The sequence below is a fragment of the Gossypium hirsutum genome, chromosome A11 (assembly GCF_007990345.1).
Source record: "Gossypium hirsutum isolate 1008001.06 chromosome A11, Gossypium_hirsutum_v2.1, whole genome shotgun sequence".
NCBI classification, from domain to species: Eukaryota; Viridiplantae; Streptophyta; class Magnoliopsida; order Malvales; family Malvaceae; genus Gossypium; species Gossypium hirsutum.
Window position 1 is genome coordinate 300748 of NC_053434.1, and position 23209 is coordinate 323956.

The following is a 23209-nucleotide window of genomic DNA, read 5'->3' on the forward strand; positions in this document are numbered from 1 at the left end:
ATGACGGGTAGTTTAGCACAAAGGCCTTGTAAAATGCTTTGGATGAAAATTAATTTGTCAAACCTTTTCATTATAATTTTGATATTTCTTTGACTTTATTGCATCTCTTTTTTTCCCATGATTCTCGCACAAAATTTGAGTGAGTAAATTATACACATATATATACCTTCATACAGCTTTAATTGCATCAAAACTTGTTGTTCATAAAAGTAGTTTGAATAAGTTGGTATTCTTTTTCTTGATTCCCGCAGAAAAGTTTGATTTTAAAAATACTTTTTTTAATTTTCGAAAGTTACGTGTTTAAAATGGAAAGAAATAAAATAGCTTAGAAAGGCGTAGAAGAAACAAACAATGAGAAGACGAAGATAGATGCCTAAACAAATTTAGTGGCATCGTCTAACTCTATCATATCAATTTCACACCAGATATTGATTCAAATTTAATAAATATATAGTCGAGTTTAAACAGCTCTATTTATCAATTTAGTTAAATCTGAGTTTCGTAATACTTAACTCAAACAATTCGTGAGAATTATTAAACTTTTCATTTCACTTATACCGTTGTAAAACTTTAGTGATTTTACACCATTCTATAACTTTCTTTTAAATGATTATTCGTAAAAAAATTATAAAATGGTATAAGATTTTTAGACCGATGTAAGTGGATCTCTCATTTCTAAATAATTCATATTATTAACGTTTTTATTTTTAATATATAAGCTTGATTTTTAAACTAAACTCAAACTTGAACTTGAATACATACAAGGTTAAGTTTAAATTAGTATAAAAATTAATGAATAAACTTAATTGAGCTTGAATCTGAGTAACTACTAATAAGATAAATATATAATGTTTAATGTTAATTGATTATTTATTTTATATTGTTAAGGCGTAGTTTTATATTATTGGAATACCAGTAAGAGTGTAGCACAAAATTGAATAATTTAAGGTATAGTAAAAATGTAATTTAATGTGGATATAAAATGCAGTTTCATAACATGTTTCTACTTTCTATTATTCAAAATTTAATAATAAACAATCAAAATCATTTATATATATACACTACAAAATATCAATCTTTTTTAAAAGTATATGAGTAACTTTTTCTAAATATTTTTAAAATTGATTTGATTTTATTGCATTTTCAATTGTCACCATGTAAATGATAGTATATAAAGCACAATTTTATTGCAAAATAAAAAGGCCGAAACCAAAGCAACGCTAGTGTTGGGGTGGGTCGGCCTTCCCCTAGACAATCCATCGTGGCTTTGTCACATCTTTATGTTCTTCTCCTCTTGCATTCGATTGTTTAAGAATTGTGTTATTCCTCTATTCCTATGACATTTATTAATAATAATATGTTAAATTCAAAAAGACAAGAATCTATATAAAATGACTTAGTTCTAATCTAGCATTCTTGACTTAACCTATATTTAAATAAATTTATAATTTATAAAAATGAATTTAAATTAATTATTTAGACAAATTTTAAAGTTGGCCAAAAATTATGAATTCCAATTAAGGTGATAAATTTTGGTACTAAACTAAATAAAAAAAAATTCTAAATAATTTTCTTTGGTACTGGTAATATTGATGTGTACCTATTAATTTTGTTTGTACAAGTTAAAAAATGGGGTACCAACCAATATGAGGAAATTTGTTTTTTCCTTATTTATTTTATAATTGTTGAATGGTGAATTGTTATGAATTTAGTATGAGTTGATTGTAATGTTAATGCATAAATTAATTTATTTTTCTTGTTTATTTTGTTATTTTATCTCACAATTATAAATATTTTGTATATATAATAAATATATTAAAAAATAAATAACATTAAAAATATAATAGGTAAATTGTAAGTACACTCTAAAATGCTATTTTGGTGGGGGGAAATGTGTATATATATATATATAGAGGGAGAGAACTATTTTGTATTATAGATATTACTCAAACTTGCCTCCTATATGAATAGAAAACTGCAAGTAGCATGAGCACGCATGGAAGAGATCATTAATTAGAGCACTCAATTTGGCATAATCATTAGTAATTATTTATAATATTAAAACTTTCAAAAGTACAAATCATGTGTTTGGAAGGACATTCACTATTCACCTTATTATTTTATATGTTTAACACAAATAATTTCTATTTTTGTTTGTTTGGCCTACTGAACTTGGGAAGGAAATACTTCTGCAAGCATCCAATTGTTATCCAAATTAAGATTTATCGTGGTGGATGGCTACAAATATCCAAAAGGAAGCCCAATCAATGAATCCAACCCAATGGAAATTGTTAAATCATCCTATTTTTTCATTTTATTAAATTTATATTCTGTATAACATCAATTCAAATGGGTTGATTTTAAGTCTCATTTTCTATATAGATCGAACCTTGGACAATATATTTTAACTTGAGTTAGGTCTGGCCTGCTCAGAATACATTATATTATAAAAAATATTATATTAATTATTTATGTTATATTTATATTTATATTAAATCACTAACCCAATAACAATTAAATCTATTACTCAAAACCTAAAAGAAAGAAATCTTACCCAACTAAATATAAAGTTTTAAAAAGTATATTTAATACACCAAAATATTTATTATATTTACTTGTGTTTTCTAAATATTAGTAATTTTTAATGTGTTAAAAAAAATTTATTTTATATTTTTTAAAAAAAATAATTAAAAAATATCAAATATGAACAGACCGGGTTAAGATTGAGTTCGGCCAAGCCTAAATAAAATATAAACCCATTTGTGAGCCAAGCCAGGGCTTAAAGATATGGTTTATTTACCTGACCCAGCCCAACCATCAACACCTCCACCTATTTATATTTTGAGTTTATATTTGTATACTAAGGAAGGGTTGTTGAAAAGTAAATAAAAATTTTATATTTATAAAGTAAATGATATTTTATCATTTTAAAGCTGCGAATTTTTACGATTTAATAATTTAATTGCTTTTAGATTTGAATTATTAAGGGTTATACAATTTGAATTCATATCAAAATGAAGATTTAATTGAAGCTAGATTTAGGTGGTGTAATCTCAAGACTGGAAGGATATTGACAAGGTGATGCCACTAGTTAGGAAAAAATAAAAGGAACAGGGTGATTCCCTTGCACATGACATGTGATGGCAAAATGGCAATGACCTTGTGTGTGTTTTTCATCTGCATTTGATTGATTTGGATACAGACAAGTAAGGGATCTGACAACCTCGATTATTGAGCTGCCTCTCATTTCCCTTTTTTTCTTCTTTACTGTTGTTTTCCTACTTTTTTCAGTAAATTTGAAATTTTAGATTTTATTAAAATATGTCTATGATTTAAGGAAATGTTATAGAATGACTTACATCATTTGAGACAGACGTGTTATTAAGATTATTTATATATTTACAATCATGTTTGCTGAGTAAAATATGAGAATATTATGTTGGAATGTTAAATTACTCTCAAAATGTTAAATGATTTAGGTCCCCTTTGGATACCAACGCACAGCAGTGCGATGAAATTTTTTCTCTTTATTATCAACTTGACTGCATTGGAGTAGACTGAGACAGCCTTTGGATGCCAAGGCTTCCAGCACAGTGAGGGAATTCTATTGCACTGGACAGCCTTAAGCTAACTGGTGATAAAAGCATCAGTTGGGTGTAGCTGGGGCAATAGATATTTTTAGAAGACAATAATACCCTTACTTTAATTTATTAATTTCCAGAAACAAATTCACGGGAGGCATCTCTGAATTTTCAACATACAGCAAAACTGAAATCAGTTTGCAGATTTGGAAATACACTGAAAGGATGCAATTGGCACATAAAAATAGCCCAACAAGCTTTGTTAAGGGGGAATAATTGCATCAAAACTAGGAATTAAGTAAAGCTTCCGAAAGGTTTCATCAATAACATAAAGAACTTGAACAAGTAATAGCAACTAATAAGCAGAAACACAGTTCAGCATAAAATATTTATAAACATATATCTGAAAGGAAACAAATAGGATAATTAACACAAACTACTTGAAAGACCCAATTTCCTAGTAAAGAAAACAAACAAACCTTCCAGCGAAATGATTGTAACCTCCTCCAGCACCATAGTGAGATTTTCTGCATAAAATAAACCAATTCTTCAACAGTAAAGAAAACACCCTTGTTGATGTTTCTGTTGTTGCTGCTGCTGTTGGTATTGTTGATAATGGGAATGGGAATGGGAAATGGGAATGGGAATGGGAAATGGGAATGGTGGAAGAGGGGAGATGGGAATGGGAAATGGGAGGAGGGCACGGTGGAATGGGAAATGGGAATGGGAAATGGGAATGGGTATTGCATGGGGATGGGAAATGGGAGAAGGATACGGTGGAAGAAGGGAATGATGGAAGAGGGGAGATGGGATTTCATTGTATTTAAAATTTTAAAAATAAAAAAATATATGTAATGGATTTTAAAAATAAAAAAATACTTGTAGTGTATTTTAAAATATATATGTAGTGTATTTTAAAAATAAAAAATATATGTAGTGTATTCTAGAAATAAAAATATATATGTAGTGTATTTTAAAATATATATATATGAAGTGTATTTTAAAAGTAAAAAAAAATATATAGTGTATTTTAAAAATAAAAAAATATATATGTAGTGTATTTTAAAAATAAAAAAAATATATGTAGTGTATTTTAAAATTAAAAAAATATACGTAGTGTATTGTAAAAATAAAAAAAATATATGTAGTATATTTGGCATATTCGAATTACTTGAAGCATGAAATCCAATATTTTTCTTGAAAGATACTAATTTTGAACTTCAAAATTTGATCCAAATATAATGTTACTATTTGTGGAAATAATATTTATCATTATTATAAAAAATATTTAACTATAAAAAATTAAAAATAATTATCATTTTATCTAATAAATAATTTAAATTAATTATATAATTTATTAAAATATTGGAAGATACATTTTAATATTTTATTAAATGAATTTATAAATTCATATATTTTAATAATTTTAAAAAAGTAAAATAATTTAAATAACTTCTATTATATATTAATTCTAATCTGATGTCTTTAATAGTCATTTCTTATTCTCACTTCACCGCTATAACTGCGTTTGAATCCAAACACACACTCCACCATTGTTTCTAATCTTACAGCTACAGTATCCAATCTCACCGCTACAGTAACTAATCTCACCGCCACCGCTGTTTTTAACCTCACCGGAGGTAAACACATCGCCCATCCAAATTAGCCCTTAAACTAAACGTCCCAACTCCCAACGTTGTCCTTTTTCTTCTCTGGCTCAGACTTCTCTAAACGGACCTCTAAAATACCGAAACTGACCTTGGACTCTGGCCTCCATCCTTGGATCTCTACCGTCTGTCCTTCCCGTAACCATTGTTTAGTTTCGTTGGAAGCACCGAACCCATCTCATCTCAAAGCCTCCGATCTCTGATCTTTCAAAATAGTATGTTCTTAAGCATGTGTTTGACCTTACGGGGTCTTTCTGAGTCCATTGTGACTTGAGTTTTCAGGTCCTTTTTTACTTTGTCACTTGATATGGCCTCCCACTGCATATGTTGTTTTAGGTTCAGAAAAGTTTTCAACGCCATGGTGTCGAGGGTCTCCACATCAATATTTGGGAAAATTATTGGTGCCGACTTAGGCCTCCCCCTAAGCCACGCCTTCACATGGATCATCAATTTTAAATTTTTAAATGTTAATTTAATTCAGTAATATTATTAAACTTTTAGGTGAAAATTAAAACGTCAGGAATTATTAAAATTTAATAATTTAACAATTTTTTTAGTAAATGACTAAATTCCAGATATATAAAAATAATCACATTAGCTAATAGAAGATCTCGGAAAATTACTAAAATAATATGAATGCTAATAAATTACATAAAAAATTGTTAAACTATTAAATTTTAATAATTCCTTAGTTTTCACCCAAAAGTTTAATAATATTACCAAATTAAATTAATTTTAAAATTTTCTTAAAATATAAAAATTATAACTGATAATCCATGTTAGGGGAGGCTTGACACGGATTTGACTCATCAATGTATCAAAATTTACCCCAAAATCAAGGCCCAAATAGACATCCACAATTCTGATTATTTTTTTACTGTAGAAAACATACTAATTTTGCATTCATATCATTTTAAAAAAACATTATTTTTTCATATTATTTGGGTAATTTTCCCTCAATATGGAGTTGCCCTTGATGGTTGGGTGTGCCAAACACCCAATTTTTTCATTCATTGAGCAATAGGACTGAGGTATTTAACTGCTTTCCCCGCTCTAAGAGTTCGGGCTTGGGCTTGTGAATGTGATGTTGATCTCCTTTAGCTTGTAATCGTTTCTTTCTTTATGTAAAACTTCAAATTTTGATTCAGATCGATTATACCTTCTACTAAAGAGAACAGAAGACTTTGTAAAGGTGAGCTTCTTTTTTTCTTACTTGAGCTGTTAAAGCCTTCAAAGCAACAAATTAGAACCGTTGAAAAGGGGTTTACAGTACTACTGAGTGCTGTCCCCACCTTTTTTTTATTGTTCAATATGCAACTCATTGAAGTCCCATTTACAGTAGGGGAGGTCCAAATTCCAGCAGGCTTTACTCACATTTCACTAAAAAAAACCTAAGAAAAATCATACAGTAACCAAACCCTGACTCTGGTTTCTTTTCTATCTATAAAAAGCCTACCATGGTTAGAAGCTTAGTGATATAATCCAGGCAGTCCTTTCCTTTCCTTTTTCTCCTCTTACATGCTTCTTGGTACCCAAGGTTTCAGCCATGGCGACAATGCTGAGATCTCTGCTAACTTTCACACTCTTCACGCTTCTTTTCTCCTACGTTTCTGGTACTCTCTTCCACTTGGAAGTTTTTAACTTGGTTATATGTACGGTCTTTTATAACATTTGCTTCTTTTTGTTTTCAACAGCAACAACAATAACACTCTACAACAAGTGCCCTCATCCAGTGTGGCCAGGTATCCAACCCAGCGCTGGGAAGCCACTTTTAGCTCGCGGTGGCTTTAAACTTCGACCCAACAAGGCCTACTCCATGCGTCTCCCTCCCCTCTGGTCCGGTCGTTTCTGGGGTCGTCACGGCTGCTCCTTCGACGCATCCGGACTCGGCCGTTGCGCTACTGGTGACTGCGGCGGTTCCCTCTTCTGTAACGGCCTCGGCGGTGCCCCGCCTGCTACGCTAGCCGAAATCACCCTCGGCCAGGACCAGGATTTCTACGATGTGAGCTTGGTGGATGGCTACAACATAGCAATGTCAATAACCCCATTCAAAGGCTCAGGCAAATGTAGCTACGCTGGGTGTGTGAGTGACTTGAACTTAATGTGCCCACTTGGTTTACAAGTGAGATCGAAGGATAACAAGCGAGTGGTAGCTTGTAAAAGTGCTTGCTTTGCTTTCAACTCGCCGAGGTATTGCTGCACTGGGACCTTCGGGAACCCCCAGTCATGCAAGCCAACAGCGTATTCGAAGATTTTCAAGGCAGCTTGTCCCAAAGCATATTCCTATGCATACGATGATCCAACCAGCATTGCTACTTGCACCCGCGGCAATTATTTGGTCACTTTTTGCCCCCATCGTCGCTAGAATTGTTATTTTATATATATTTAGGGTTAGTTTGGATGGGCGTGCTAATTTGGATAGGCGGTGTGTTCACCTCTGGTGAGGTTAAAAATAGCGGTGGCGGTGAAATTAGTTACTGTAGCGGTGAGATTAGAAACAATAGTGGAGTGTGTGTTTGAATTTAAACGCAGCTGTAACGGTGAGATGAGAATGAAAAATAACTATTAAGGACATCAGATTAGAATTGATATATAATAGAATGAAAAATCTGCAAGAACTATTGGTTCACGTTTATTGCTTAAAAATTTATCTACAATATAATTTCTTCATGTTTCTGTCAAATAAAATTAACAAATGCTAATTTTTTTATCTATTTTAGAATGATGATTTGACAAAAACTATAAATTAAAATACTCAAATAAATTTTCTTCTAAAGTTGGAGGACTAAAAAGGTTATTATGTTGAAAAAGAATAATAATAAAACAGATAAACGTGTAATTCACAGTAAGGATAATGGAAGGCTATTTTGGTCTGTTATAATGTCAACTGCACTGAAAGCCTCTAACTGTTGCTATTTGCTCCAGCTGAAAATCAGCTGATCAGTGTGGTTGAAAAGCAACCTCACTGCACTGATACCCCCAACCAAACACAAATGCAATGAATTTGGCACCATCTTTTTCTTTCAAACGTGACTCACTGCCTCACTGCCTCAATCAAAAGGAGCACTTAGTAATAACTATCATCAAAGTTAAATGCTATATCTACTACGTATATTACTTACTGTCTAATATCTTCGTATACTATATGTTGCTTTCTATGTAGTAGTGGGACTTATTAATTAGAAACATTTTATTATATATGGCGAATTTTTGTTAGCTTTTTTCTTATTAGATCTGCTAATAAGAGAATATCTGTGTGGGTGGCGGTGGTGTTGGCCACTGGCCAGTGGGGGCCATGGGTCCTTGACCACGTGAGCTGCAGTTAAGATCTTTGAATATATTGACAAAAAAAAAAGGTATCTATGGCATCTGAGATAGCTCTTCATGATTTCATCAAATTTTAATAATGTAGTATCTACTATGTATGTTATGGGTTGGGTAAGGTCACATTCAGCTTGTATTTAATTGTATAATGTTGTAAAATATTATTATTTTGAGATTGATTTTTATATAATAAAATAAAAAACACTATATAATTTTCAATTATTTTTATTTTACTAATTTAACAAAAAGTTGGTATGTTTTAATATATTTTTTCTAAATACATTTGGGTGGCGGTGGAATCCATTGCAATTTACAGCTTAGAATGAAAGTGGGGTAATAAGGCTTTTGTAGTCGATTGATGAATCTTTGTTGCACTCGTTCCATCTCTAACCTCAAATCTCAATTCAAATGAGATAAATATTTTTTTAATAAAAAAATTCAATTTTAACAAATGAGACTCAACATCCTACTAACTTCATTTTGAATATTTAAGATACTCATAACTAACACTCAAAAAATTAAAAAAAAAATTTTGAATGTGAATGTTGAATATCTTAAAAATTGCTTCTTTTAATCATTTTTAACTTTTAGAAAATTCATTAGGTAGATTTTTGGATGGGGAAAATGTATAATGAATAAAAGTTGTGTCAAGCTCTCTCTTTTGGTTCTATATATGTGGGATCTTATTATCATCATAGATTTTTATTTTCCATCTGTCTATTGAATTCATAGAAATGCTTGGAAGAGAAGAGTTTATTGAAAGCATAATATTTAAAGTGTGTTGGGTGAAACTGAAGTATAATTGAAAATCTCCAAATTTTGATTGTTCATAAATTATATTGAAGAAAAATGGTAAGTTGAATGATGGGGTTGTTTTGGTAAATTGAAATTCACGAGCTTCTATAAACTGAAAAACGTGATGACAGTGTGTGTCAGAGAGTTGTTGACAGCTAACCCCTTTTTTCTTTTAGAGCGCCAGTTAGCTGTTTGGGAAACTGTGCTAATAAGAACCCATAACTTTTTCCTCGCTTTGGAATTTTTTTACCACAACACTTGCTTAATGTTAAAAATTTATTTAGTTGATATTTTAGCTCAAATTTAATTGATTTAGGGCCAGTTCTTCATTGCTTTTGAGAAGTATTTTTGAGAAGTGTTTTTGAGAAATTTAAATGTTTGGCATTGCTGTCAAAGAATACTTTTGAAGAATAAAATGTCCATTTTAGACATGAGATTATAAAATAATAAATATTTATTTAAATAATGTTCAAATTAGTTAATATTATGATATTTTAGTAAAAATATAAAAAAAATAATTCATTATAACTTATTGTTAATATTTTAATATATAATATTAATTTTAAATATTTCTAAGTAATTAATATTAATTATTTATAAAATTTAATTATAACATATAAACTATATTTAAATATAAAAATATAAAAATTAAATATTTGTAATTAAATATTGACACGATTGTATTATTATAAAAATTATTTTTTATTTTTAATTAATGCTTTTAACACATTTGTATTATTTTATTTTAAAATGTATTTGAATATATAACTTATATTATATACTAACATAACACAGAAAACATAAACCTAACGAATTAAAATATTACATATATTTAGATTAAAGTTTTAAAAAGGGATAATATTTATATACTAAATATAAATACTAAAAATTTGTCAATAGCATTTACAATTTAAAGTGAATTAATTAAACTAGATGCTATATTTGATAAGCATATGAAAATGATTTGGTTATATTCAATAAATGATTTGTCAATAGCATACTTATATTTGATAAGCATATGAAAATAATTTGATTAATATAATACTTATATTTGATAAGCATATGAAAATGAAAGTCGAGAGAAGCATAAGGAAAGGATATAATTAAATGGTGTCTTTTGCTTCATTCCCACTTCCCTCACTTAGCTTGTAAGCTACCAGAAGGTCATGTCATTATTGATTTTAAAATGCTCGGTTAAGGTTCCCATGCATCCTACACTTACTAACACATCTGTAGCAATGCAACTAACAAAAGTTAGTCTTTGATCATACAATTATCCCAGCAAACAGCAAAGCATTCCAATCACTTTCAGCATTTCAAATCCCACTAATTTCGTACATACAGCGATCCATCATAGAGCTAAAGAAAACAAACTAGACTAGTACTATTTAAGTCCTTTCCTTCCCTTCTTCTGGATTCAAACACGGCCCCACTTAAACAAAACTGAGAATCATTGACAGGCACTCACACAAACTGCAACAAACCCTTAGATTCTACATGTTTCCTCAACTGGTCTCCGACTTCTCCAATGCTACCACAAAAAAAATAAAAATAAGGCAGTAAGTAGAGAAGGCAATTCTAAACAAAGCCAGCACTAAGATGAACAGAAGCATGAGATACAGAGGAAGTCCAAACAGAATGAAGGCAAGAAAGAAAGACAGCTTACTGTTGTAGTTCAGAAGCTTCTCAATGAGGTCAACATGAGTCATAAGCATTCTCCTACAGCAGTGCCGAACCAATCCCAAAGCATCAAGAGCATCTCTGCATGTCAAACAATTTACATTTATAGCAATGATACATAAATTTAATTATGATTCGCATCAACTTGCAATTCAATATTATCAAATACATTCTTGGTCTCTTATCCTTCAGCCTATAACACTAACAAAAATTGATAATTTTGCACTTGGAGGGGCCAGTTAAAGCATGCAACACATGTTTTTAAAGCAGGAAACTCCATCAGCAGTCCCCTCTCTTAACTTTGGGAGGATAAAACTTACACTAACTCTTGATGTTTCAATGTTTACCTCTATACCTCAAAAACTAAAGCAAAAACTAAAGCTGATATACTTGAATGCTTTTCATATAAATTAAAAAAAAAACAAGATGAAACAAAAAACAGATCACATCGAATCCATCAAAGAATTTCCTGTATAATTTAAGCTTGCTAAAGCTATAAAATATCTAACAAAGAAAATTAAAGTTTGGTGCTTCATCTGGAAGCTTCATTGTGGCTGTTGTTTGGTTCATATTCTGGAGGACACCGTTTTCACCTTTACTAGAAATTACCTGAAAACCCAGCAAAATGGTTCGGCATGTGATGATTGTTTTTAATAAAATATCTAAATAACAAGGACAACCATTTGTTAGAAATTAGAAATTATGGAACATCCTATAGGGCCAAAATCTAAAGTCTAGCAAACAGATTTGAGCTATATATGATGACAGTGAAGTAACATGTAATATCAAACCAAAAATGAAAGCAGAAACAACTGTATATGCCATGATACAGACACGTATGTAAAAGAAGGGGAAAACAATATCATAAGCCAAATTACATCTCGCTTTACAAAATATTCTTGGACATAAGATATACAAAGAGGATATTGCTTTCCCAGAATCCCTATCACTTAAATTCTAACCTGCCTGATTATTTCCATTTTCAACAATATCTTAATCAATTCTTTATTTAGTCTATCTAATTCAATCCCTTTTCTCAGTGTTGGCGCCCATTTTATCCTTACCAACCTACGCAGAGGTAATGAAATCTTTTACTTTAAAAGGCTAATCAACTGTTGAGACCATTTGTTAACTTTACCCTTCATAATCCACCAATTAATGCGAAACCCCGAGATTTAGCACAATAAAATCTCTAACTCATAATTGATTTAGAAAAAGAGAAGAATGAAAAACAAGAGAAAATATATTAATTTTTTTATCCAACAATTCCGCCTAACATGTCCAATTAACATGTTTCAACTTATCCAAATAAAATTAATAAAAATATATTCGAAACTAAATAAAAAATAAATTTAATATCAAAAACAAAAATCTACCAATTCATCAATGCATGACTTAACCTTTGACAGCACTACTAAAATCTCATTTATGTAAAATTAAGAGTTTTACTTTCTTAAATATCGAATAATTTAAATCCACAAATCTAAGTAAATAAATACAAATAAAATAATAAAATAATGGGAAGCAGTGCACTCATCGAAAGAGGTCAAATATAAGAGCATTGCAAGGATAGAAAAGGAATAGAATAGGTTAAAATGTGACATACCTCCATCTACTCTTTCAAAATTTAAAATTTAATTTTCATATTTTTAATTTTAAAATTTTAATTTTTTATATTTTAAAATTTAAATCAAACTCCTAGCATTATTAATATTATTTTATTTAACTCAGATTTATTAAAATTTCATTTTCAACTATATTGCTATCAAATATTTTTTATTTTAAAATATTATATCAATAAATTTAATAAAAATAACAATATTAATAATTAAATTTAAATTCTAAAATTTAAAATGTAAATAAACTAAATTTTTAAAAATAAAAATATAGAGAATATATTCTAAAATTTGAAAGAGTAGAATATGGCAAGGCTCTATTTTCCCTGTTTTCCTCCAGGATCCTAAAATAAAATGCCTAATCCCACCCCTCTTATTTCGCTCCCACCATTCATAGTGGAAACTAAAATTAGTCACTCAATCCTCTCTACTTCTTTTAATCGTTCGCCAAAACCAAAAAATATTAAATCATGTCCAGCAGTAACCAACCATGGATCCAATCCAGAAAGTTTTCAACCAATTCGACAAAAACAAGGACGGCAAGATCTCTGTATCGGAGCTCGACGAGGTTTTGAAAGCGTTGGGTTGCTCCTCCCCTGAGGAGGAAATCAAACGTGTCATGGAAGAACTCGACATCGACAAAGACGGATTCATCAACCTTTCCGAGTTCATCAACCTCTGTAGTTCCTCTTTCGACACCGGCAACGCTGAAACGGAGCTTCGTGAGGCCTTCGAATTGTATGATCAGGATAAGAACGGCTTGATCTCGGCGGAAGAGTTGCATCTGGTTTTGAATCGGTTGGGGATGACGTGTTCAGTTGAGAAAGCTGTTAAGATGGTCGCTACTGTTGATGCGGATCATGATGGGCATATTAATTTCGAGGAGTTTCGGAAGATGATGAGTGATTCGAAGCCGGGTAATGAGGAATGAATCGAAGCCGTAGGATTGCAAGTTTTTTGGACAGTTATTTGTTGATTTAACCGACGTGAATGAATCAAAGGTATTGTTATATAGGTTGTTTGGAGTATTAATTACGAATATTGACAATAACTATATGGAATTTGCTGTACTTGATGGATTCTGAGCTCCATGGAATGAAATTTTAAATTGGATTGGTAGCAATGACCGGATTGCATTTTTGCATCTTTTGATTATAATTTCTTTTAAGATATTCAAAAGTTAATTTATTTATATTAATCTGATTTTTCAAATAAAAAATTTCATAGCACACCATACATATTACGATTAAAACTATCATTACAAATATCATTCTCGCTGAATAGAAGACAGAGAAATTGGTAGTAAGCACTACATCAAAATGAGATTTATCAGCTTATCAATTGTTAATAATTACATCTTAACCATCACACGAACAATTCGCTTTGAGGGTTACGTGAAAGCCTCCAACAATCCCCATTGCATCTATGATGCGTAAAAATTTAAGTCTTGCATCATCTGACGATGTTCATTACATTGCTCTATTTTAATAGTCATATGATAACACATTTGCGTTGGTAATCCTCTTTAATACGACAGAATATTAAGGTTGTACATAATCCTGTTTTAATCAACCAAATCAAATTCAGTCAAGGATTGGTTAAGGATTTTTTTTTAATTTTAGTTGACCGTTATTTTAATTCAAAATTTGAGAATTAATTGAATTGATCAATAAACCAAAATTATTAATAATAAAATATTATTATGTAGGGTAAATTACACCAACAGTCACTCAACTTTAGGGTACTTGATAAAATAGTCACCTAGGGTTCATTTCAGTCACCTAACTTTTGAAAAATAACAAAACAGTCACTAACGTTATAAAAAAGTGACAAAACAGTCACTGACTAACAGTTTCCGTTACTATCTTAACAGAACTGCTGATGTGACAAGTTAACTAGCTGCCATGACCACATTGGATGAAAAAATTGAAAAAAAAACCCCAAAAAAAGCCCTTCAACAGAGAAGAAGAAGAAGATGATGATGAATTCAACACCAGTTTATCTACTAATTCATTTTCATTAAGGAGACATCATCGTATCTTGTGGTGACAAGCAATATTGTTTTGGTATACTTAATTATTTCTACTCTTTGTGTAAGATAATCCTAGCTACCAATATTTTCTACCAATATAGGCTTCGACCCTCTGCAGCTATCATCATCAACATCAGGTGCGATGATTCCATTTGTGGTTTGTTTACTTTGTATGTTGTGAGATGCAATGTCCTGAGCTGAAACTCCTCCATTTTGAAGCAGCTCTTGCAGTTCTTGCTTACTAATTATCAACTTAATTCTGACAACATTGGGACTCCTTACTTGGTCATCATTCACTTCTGGATTTGAAAACCTCGCTTTCTTTTTCTTACCCTTTTTGGATGGTGATGGAAGAGGTATAAGGTAATACAACTGCCCTGAAATCAGCTTTGCATCAGGTTGAAGATGGTGGAAGCCTGAAAATGAATCCGACAGTGCATGACCGGAGAAGTTTGATAACACTTGTTCAACTTTGACGGGGGCTTGATATTCAAGGATTTTGCCATCAGGCTCCATAATTCTTATAACTTTCTCTTCAACAACTAAGCAATTCCCCATGGCTTTGTTGCTCACAATAAGACGAAAAAGAAAATATTGTTGAAGTTGAGTGAAGAAGAAGAAGAAGTTTCTCTTCAACAGTCTCTTCTTCTTCTGTTGCTGCTGCTTCTTTTTCTTTTTCTTTTTTTCTTCCAACGTGGCAGGTTAACTGGCCACGTCAGCTAGTTAACTTGTCACATCAGCAGTTTTGTTAAGACAATAACGGAAGCTGTTAGTCAATGACTGTTTTGTCATTTTTTTAAACGTTAGTAATTGTTTTATTATTTTTCAAAAGTTAGATGACTGAAATGAAACTTAAGTGACTATTTTATTAGGTACCCTAAAGTTGAGTAAGTGTTGGTGCAATTTACTCTATGTAAGCTCAAAATATAAAAATTAAAGAATAATTTTAAAACTAATTGGATTTATACAAATTATTATAATATGCTTAAGATTGTAATAGATTTATATGTTTTTAAATTAAAAAATAAAATAAAAGTAAAAAACGAAAGAAGTCTTTTTTTTTTCCTTCTCCCTTTCCTCTCTATTGTTTTTTCCCCATCTCCTACCTCGTGGTTTCTTTGTCCTTGCTGGCTCCCTCTCACGACGTTGGTGTTTGGTCGAGCCTCCGATGGCTCTTTAGGACATGTTGGATGGTTGTTGCTCCTGTTTAGATAAAGGGCTCCTTCGCTAGTTTCTTTCCCTTTCCGTCATAAGGAGTTTTTTAGAATAATAAGTGGCCTTACAAGTCGTAGAGGACTTTTGTTCTCTGGGGTCAGTAGTGACTGGTTTGCTCAAGTTTGGGATCGCTCGTTTGATTTGTATGAATTAATGAGAAGTGAGATGGTATAGGTTAAGTGGGAAGAACAAATTATGAGGATTGGATTCAACGGACCTGTGCTTTCCTTCTGGTAAATACTTGTACCCGTGACGTTTGTGTTTCTTCCTGCCATACCTTTTTTTGGAATATTCATATTTGATACATCCTTGTGATTCCCATTTATTGTAATAATTTTACATATCAATGGAAAAAAATTATAAGCGTCGGATATATAATTGTTACAATATATGTGTATTAATATATAAATCTATACTATATATTAATCACTTCAAGAAAATGTCTTTATTTTATAAACTAAATTGTATTGTTTTTAGAGGTTTTTTTTCATCATTTTCTTTAGAAAAATATAAAATAAGATTTAAACTCAATACTTTATTTTCAATATTTATATTTTACCATTTCAACTAAAACCTAATTTATTAATTATATCTATTTTTTATAAATATATTTATTACATAATTTTATTTTTCAATTACATTGTAAGTCATAATCTAATATTAAATAAATATATAATCAAGCCAGAATTGACCCCGGCAGGGACAACACCAAAAGCAAGACAATGGTTCTACACACCTCTAAAATGGTAAATTATTATTTTAGTCCCTTGAATTTTTTAAAATTATAAATTTATTTAGTGGTAAAAATACACAAGATGAAAATTTTTTCAATTTAATTCTTTTAAAATTCTAAAATAACAAACATATACACAAATAAAATTGTACTTTAAACCCTTTTAAAATTTTAAAATTTAATTTTAACAGATAAACTTTTGAGAATCGAAACTTAATTTTTATTTTTATTTTCTTTTATCCACAGCTTCTCTAAAATATATATTGGATTAATATTTGTGCCAAACCTATACATTTTTGACTTCATATATCTGCTCAAATTCTCTTAAACATCAGATCAGAATTTAAAAATAGAAGAAATAATTTAATTAAGGCAAACTTGGTGTTCCGATGAATAATAATATCACTCATAAATGCATGGTTAAATTGGATTATCTTATGGATATATACATGTTCTTAATGAAAACATAAAATTGGAATGTAAAGATTACAGAGAAAAAGAATAATTGTCACTAAAACAAGGAATCCAATCCCTAATTAAAATGACTTACTTAAACATCATATTATCCATTTAAATACTTTCTACTCACTTTCATTATTTATTTTACACCAAAATGAGAAATTTTTTTGGACCAACATTCTTTTCATTTTCTTTCTATTTTTCAATCCATCAAATTGAGTGAAAATATTGAGTTAATTGTATATTGATGAGTTTTATTTTATCATCTTTAACTTAATTAAAATTTTTGGAATTGAGTAAAAATTCAAGTCGAACATAGTCAAACAAATTTGTTCCAGTTAAATAATAATAATAATAAACTAGCCATATTGAAATATTGTTTACAATATGATTAAATTTCAAGTTAATGAACATAAATACTTTATATAGTTGAAATTTATTTTAAAAATAATAATTAATATGATAATTTATTTTGTTTAATGCGTCAAATTTATCTTTTAGGAATTTTTAAAAAATTTATATAGTTTAACATTTATACATATTTAAAAATTGTCAATAAATTTATCATTATATATTTTTATAAAAATTTCAAAAAATATTTTACAAATGTTTTGAATATTTGTAATTTTTTAAAGGATCAATTTGCACATTTTAAAAACTATCAATGACTCAATGGATATTTCTATCAATTTGTTATTCGATTTATTCAAAATATTTGATTTAAAAAAGTTGTAAAATTCAACTCAATTCAAACTTGTAAAATAAAATTATTTTTTCGACTTGATTAAAAAAATGGATTAACTTAAAAAATTTTAAAAAAAATCGATTTGTTGAAATTGAATAAAATTTTCATCGGTTTTTATGTTTGAATATAAGAGTTGGTAAGGATAAAATAAAAATTCAAAATCATTTTGAAGTTGAGCTTTAAAAAGGAAATAGAGAATAAAAGTTGAGGTTCACACTTCAAATAATCATTGAATGCTTAACATGTCGCAGACATGAAGTTGAATTAATTTGCTGTTTTGTTTTTTGATGCTTTTTTCATAATTGATGGTCCATTTTGTTTAAAGTAATCACTCTAATTTTCAACACAAATTAGTAGGTTTGAGTTGGCACCTTATGATTTAACTCGGTTGAGTTGAATTTGATTTGCATGAAAATAGAATCATATTAAAAACTCTTAAATTACTTTTATTGTTGCATGCTTTCCTTCTCATTCAATAATATTAAAAATAAAAATAAAAGACTTGCAAGGGCATATAGATAAATAAACTGACTTAGGGTTAGTTTTTCAAAGTTGTTGTTAGTATAAAAAAGTATGATTTTATTAATTTGAAGTGTTTTTCGGTGTTGTCAAAAAATGTTGTGGTAAGTTAAAAATGTTTATTTTAGACACGATGTTGAAAGTAAAAAATAAGTTAACTTAAATGCTAATTAAATAATTTAATATACTAATATATAAAACAAGGAATAGAAATTTAATTATATATTTTTACGATGATAAAAATAAAATTTTACCATTTTAATAGCCTATGTCTTTATAATTTTTAAATGATTAAATCAAAATTTTATCTTTAGAGGTAGCAAAGTGCAATTTTACCATTACTAGTTTAAGATTTTATAAATTATAAAGGGACCTAAATGAAACAAGTTTCATTTTAGAGGGAACCAGGGGGCCTACCACCCTCGGCTTCGCCACTGACATGAAATATGAAATTTAATTACTTTTAAGCAATTACTATAAATTATATGTTAAATTTAATGAACAAAATTAGAGAAAATTAATTTTTTTTACCAAATTACATGCTCATTGCTAAATGTTAAGTTAAAACTTAATATATATATATATATATATATATATGGTTGGTATGGATTCATTTTGTTGTAAAATAAATATGATATGATAATCTATTAAACTTGAATTTGTAGGGATGAAAAAGATGAGAGTATTTTGATAATTTTACATTTTAAGGGTTGGGTCTAAAATTTAATTTGAAAATCATTTTTGATTCCAAATTCACTTTATTCTTTTAGTTTGAAACACAATAAAGAACAAGGACTTGATTAGAACCAATTTTAACATTATATAAATTTTAACCTTTGAGTTTTATTTTTTAAAATTCTCTTATTTATTAATTTAGAAGGAATTAAAATTAAGGGTCATAGATTGTATCAATTCCCATTAATGTAAAATAAAATTATTTATTTATTTTGAAGGTAATTAAATAGTTAATTTAATAAATAGATTTTCAAGAAAAAAAAGATTCTAAAAAGTAATAACTCAGATTAATTTTTGTAAAAGGAGTATTAATTAACTATTTATATGATGATTAACCATCATTTCTTTAGTATAATTCAACAACCGCATGATGTCACCAAAAAGCATATAGGATTAATAAACAAATAATCTATAATTATATTTTTGGTTTTCTTCGCGTTTATTTAACAATACATATTTAAGATTCGTGGTTATTTTTCTTAACAATGCCGTCTCTAAGTTTTGAGCCTGTGTCTCACATTGAGAATGTAATATGTCTTATCATTACATACAACACTTATTGATAATTATATTTATATTTAAGTCTTGATATTATGTGTCATTTGAACATCAACTCAGTTAAAAAAAATGTACTTTATATTTTTATCAATCAATAAAAATTCTTTTAATTTTATCATTTAATATAAATATTATATATTTTTTAAATTAACTTCTAATAAATATCTTTAATACATAAATTTTTTCACAAAAAACCACTTCCTTAGTAGATGCTAGCAAAGACTAAAGAAACATCATATTGTTTCGAATCTTCATTTTTTTTTTGGAAATATATGTATCCGCAGTGGCGAACCCAAAATGAAAAATTTACCTTTCAATCCTCTCATAAATAATAAGTTTATAAATAAATATAATTAAATTTATACTTTTAACTCACAAAAAATGAAAAAAAAAGAGAGATTATTTTAATCCTTTCAAAAGTAATAAATGATTAAATCAGGGGCGATTCTAAGGGCTAGGTAGAGGCTTTGGCCCCCTAGAATTGAAAATCATACAATTTAGTTCCTTTATGAGTAATGAAAAATTTAAATTAATACATGGTAAAAATTATACTTTGGCCCCCTCAAAATGTAAAAATTATATTTAGTACCTTTGAAAATGCTGAAACAAAAAATTAATAAATATTAAAAATAATATTTGGACATCTTAAAATTTTATAATTCAATTTCGATCCCCAACTAAAAAGAATATTTGATTCTCAAAGTATTATAATTCAATTCCAACTCTCAAAAAATTCCTAAATTCGCCCCTAAAAAAATATTGACACGCACATTAGGTATGTACCTGTATCTGTAACTAACAGTTAAATTCGAATGGTTTCACATGCAAACAATACCATACCATACCCTCAAAAGCAAATAGCAAAAAGAAGTCATTGATTTGGAAATTGGAATCATATGTGTATATATATTCGTGTTTTAAAGACGCATCTAAATTGGTTTCTTCAATTCTTCAACTCCTCCATTTTGTTTGTTTTGGCTTTCTTTTCAACTTTTTTTCTTATCCTGAATAGTTTTAAAAGCTAGTATTTGTGGAGTACTATACGTATATATGTATGTATGGCAGATTCATATGACGAAGAGTGTGATTACCTGTTTAAGGCAGTGTTGATCGGTGATTCTGCAGTTGGAAAATCGAATCTCCTCTCAAGGTTTGCTAAAGATGAATTCCGATTGGATTCCAAGCCTACTATAGGCGTTGAATTTGCTTATCGGAATGTTAAGATTGGCGACAAAGTTATTAAAGCTCAAATATGGGATACAGCCAGCCAAGAAAGGTAATTTTCACAATTCCAACTTATAATCTTCTTTTTTCGCTCCTCGTTCTTCGTATCCGTAAGATATGAGATGATCATCCTTCAATCATGCTTAATTTGACTGATAAACCAAATTTTGAACGAACGAATGAATTATTTGACCCGGCAACTTGATCAAGTATTGTTTGAAAAAATGTCCTCTTTGTTTGTTTAAGGAGATGAATCGATACTGACTGATTCAACTCTCTAAAATTCAGCTAAAGCGAGACCACTGTGTCTAAACTCAGTGACTCAGTTAACTACTTTCCCTTTAGAAGCTACATTTTCAAGCTACTTGCATGTTCCCATATATATATATATGAGTAGTTGTGAGTTAACTCAGGGAAATTACAAGAACACGCTTCTTGCTGATGAACTGCTGAATACAAAGGAGACATTTTATCTTTAATCAATTGTGTAAATAATAATGTTTAATCAGTTTGGATTATTAAGATAATTAATTAAAACAAAATCCCCATTAAGGTTAGGCTAAGTACAAATAAGGGTGTCAGCTTTGAAGTTTGTTTTCAGAATTGTTGCGAGTCCCAGTGACAGAGGAGATTGATAGGAGCTTCAGCCTGATCTCACTGCACTTTATTCAGTTTATGAACATTAAAAGTGAACGAGGTAGAAAAATGCTCCTTGCTTGCATCCAAGCGTCCTTGATTTTCCGGTATCCGTAATTTTTGTAATATTTAAATATAATTTTATACAATTGTTTTAAAATCCAAATTCATTTATTATTAATATTAATTTTGAGTATTACTATCCAAACTCAAATTTAGATAAAAAATAATATTATATCTAAAGAATGCTAAGTTGTAATTGATTTTAATCTTTTTGGGTAAAATATTCATCCATTTTTATTGTTTTAAAACTGGCGTGGCTAATGAAATAATTAAATAGTTACACAATACACAAGGTGTGTCACATATATCTCATTTCGAAACCATTTTTAATAGTAGCGATGAAATAAAATTTTTAACAAAAAAAAACTCATTTGCTTTTTGATGTAATGTAGATAGACTAATTTTCTCATTTTTTTAAATAAAAGAGACAAAATATAAACTCCTAATATAAAGGCTACCTGGGACAAAGGTAAAGAGAGCAAACTATGGCCTTTTCCTTCTAGCCCTAGTGGCTCATGCACTTAGACCCTCTAATAATTCTCTATCCCTAAAACAATTTTCTTACTTTGTCTGAGACTTCCAGCATATTTTTACAGCAAAATAATCTATATTCCTTCACACTTGTTTATGTACTTAAAGAATGCAAAATGTACATGGATGTAGGTTTAGAGCAATTACAAGTTCATACTATAGGGGAGCATTGGGGGCATTGTTAGTGTACGATATAACCCGAAGAACAACGTTCCAAAACGTGAAGAAATGGATGCATGAGCTACGAGGATTTGGAAATTTGGAAATGGTGATTGTGCTTGTTGGGAACAAATCTGATTTGAGTGAGTCCAGGCAAGTAAGCGAAGAAGAAGGAAAGAAAATAGCAGAGATGGAAGGTTTATTTTTCATGGAAACATCTGCTTTACGAAATTTGAACGTGGAAGAAGCGTTTTTAAGAATGATCAACAAAATTCATGAAACCACAATGAGTCAAAAATGTTTAGATGTTAATATGAAAGAATCAAATGTTGTTGGGGCTGGAAAAGAAATCATCACCATTGATGAAGTCACTGCTACTAAACACTCAAATAATTGTTGTTACAGGTGACTGCCTTTTTTCCCTGCACAACTTTTAGTGTAAATTTTCATGCAATTCTGATGCCCTTTCATGCATCCCGCTTGTCTCTGTGTTTTTTTTTTCCTTTTAAAATTTGGCTGCTGCAATTTCAATTTATTCAAATTGAATTATATTTATTATTATTTAAAAACTTAGTTAAATTAATATTACTCATCAATCAATCATATTCTAACTCAATTGCTCTGAATTCTATTGTTACGACACATTTTTATATAAAATGAATAAAAATTCACACATATTCAGAGTTAAACCTAACACCATCATGTCTAAATTTTAACATAATCCAATAAATATATCTTTTACATGCCGTAAAACAATACCGTGTCCAAGCTTGGATACGAAAACCAAATTTACCATTTTTTTTATTACTTAAATATAGTAAAAAAATTTATATGGAAAATTCTATATTTTTAGAATTAAATTTAAATAATAAACTAAATTTTAGATCAAACCAATTTTCAGAAATCTATCCAAGAAATTAAACGGATCAGAGACACT

At 29.3% G+C, this 23209-nt stretch overlaps 4 protein-coding genes and 1 long non-coding RNA gene across 7 annotated transcripts; 3 read left to right on the plus strand and 2 right to left on the minus strand.

The window, feature by feature from the left end:
- Window positions 1-6449: 6449 nt before the first annotated feature.
- LOC107924672 (thaumatin-like protein) lies at window positions 6450-7877 on the plus strand. Its single transcript, XM_016855225.2, has 2 exons — window positions 6450-6861; window positions 6943-7877. Exons 1-2 carry the CDS (start codon window positions 6795-6797, stop codon window positions 7611-7613), a joined length of 738 nt encoding a protein of 245 aa, XP_016710714.1. The 5' UTR covers window positions 6450-6794; the 3' UTR covers window positions 7614-7877.
- A 2735-nt stretch (window positions 7878-10612) lies between these two features.
- LOC107922702 (uncharacterized) lies at window positions 10613-12052 on the minus strand. Of its 3 annotated transcripts, none has more exons than XR_001691411.2 (3): window positions 11657-12002; window positions 11034-11128; window positions 10613-10898 (listed from the first exon to the last, which is right to left on the minus strand). It is a non-coding gene; the product is annotated as an uncharacterized lncRNA (long non-coding RNA). The 3 variants fall into 3 exon arrangements; XR_001691410.2 differs by having other exon boundaries at window positions 11557-12002; XR_001691409.2 differs by having other exon boundaries at window positions 11034-12052.
- A 921-nt stretch (window positions 12053-12973) lies between these two features.
- On the plus strand, window positions 12974-13786 carry LOC107923127 (probable calcium-binding protein CML27). Its single transcript, XM_016853339.2, has one exon. It carries the CDS (start codon window positions 13154-13156, stop codon window positions 13592-13594), a length of 441 nt encoding a protein of 146 aa, XP_016708828.1. The 5' UTR covers window positions 12974-13153; the 3' UTR covers window positions 13595-13786.
- A 981-nt stretch (window positions 13787-14767) lies between these two features.
- On the minus strand, window positions 14768-15253 carry LOC107923760 (uncharacterized). The gene has a single exon (XM_016853924.2). It carries the CDS (start codon window positions 15251-15253, stop codon window positions 14768-14770), a length of 486 nt encoding a protein of 161 aa, XP_016709413.1.
- Window positions 15254-20512: 5259 nt separating this feature from the next.
- Window positions 20513-22807, plus strand: LOC107923296 (ras-related protein RABA6b). The gene is made up of 2 exons (XM_016853501.2): window positions 20513-20935; window positions 22246-22807. The coding sequence occupies exons 1-2, from the start codon at window positions 20718-20720 to the stop codon at window positions 22679-22681; spliced, it is 654 nt and encodes a 217-aa protein (XP_016708990.1). The 5' UTR covers window positions 20513-20717; the 3' UTR covers window positions 22682-22807.
- The last annotated feature ends 402 nt before the right edge of the window (window positions 22808-23209 follow it).

Excerpts from the sequence above, each read along its gene's own strand:
- LOC107923127 (XM_016853339.2), top strand. The coding sequence starts at position 13,154 with ATGGATCCAATCCAGAAAGTTTTCAACCAATTCGACAAAAACAAGGAC.
- LOC107923296 (XM_016853501.2), top strand. The coding sequence starts at position 20,718 with ATGGCAGATTCATATGACGAAGAGTGTGATTACCTGTTTAAGGCAGTG. Across the intron at positions 20,936-22,245 it reads GATACAGCCAGCCAAGAAAG|GTTTAGAGCAATTACAAGTT; the intron begins GTAATTTTCACA and ends ACATGGATGTAG.
- LOC107923760 (XM_016853924.2), bottom strand. The coding sequence starts at position 15,253 with ATGGGGAATTGCTTAGTTGTTGAAGAGAAAGTTATAAGAATTATGGAG.
- LOC107924672 (XM_016855225.2), top strand. The coding sequence starts at position 6,795 with ATGGCGACAATGCTGAGATCTCTGCTAACTTTCACACTCTTCACGCTT. Across the intron at positions 6,862-6,942 it reads TCTTTTCTCCTACGTTTCTG|CAACAACAATAACACTCTAC; the intron begins GTACTCTCTTCC and ends TGTTTTCAACAG.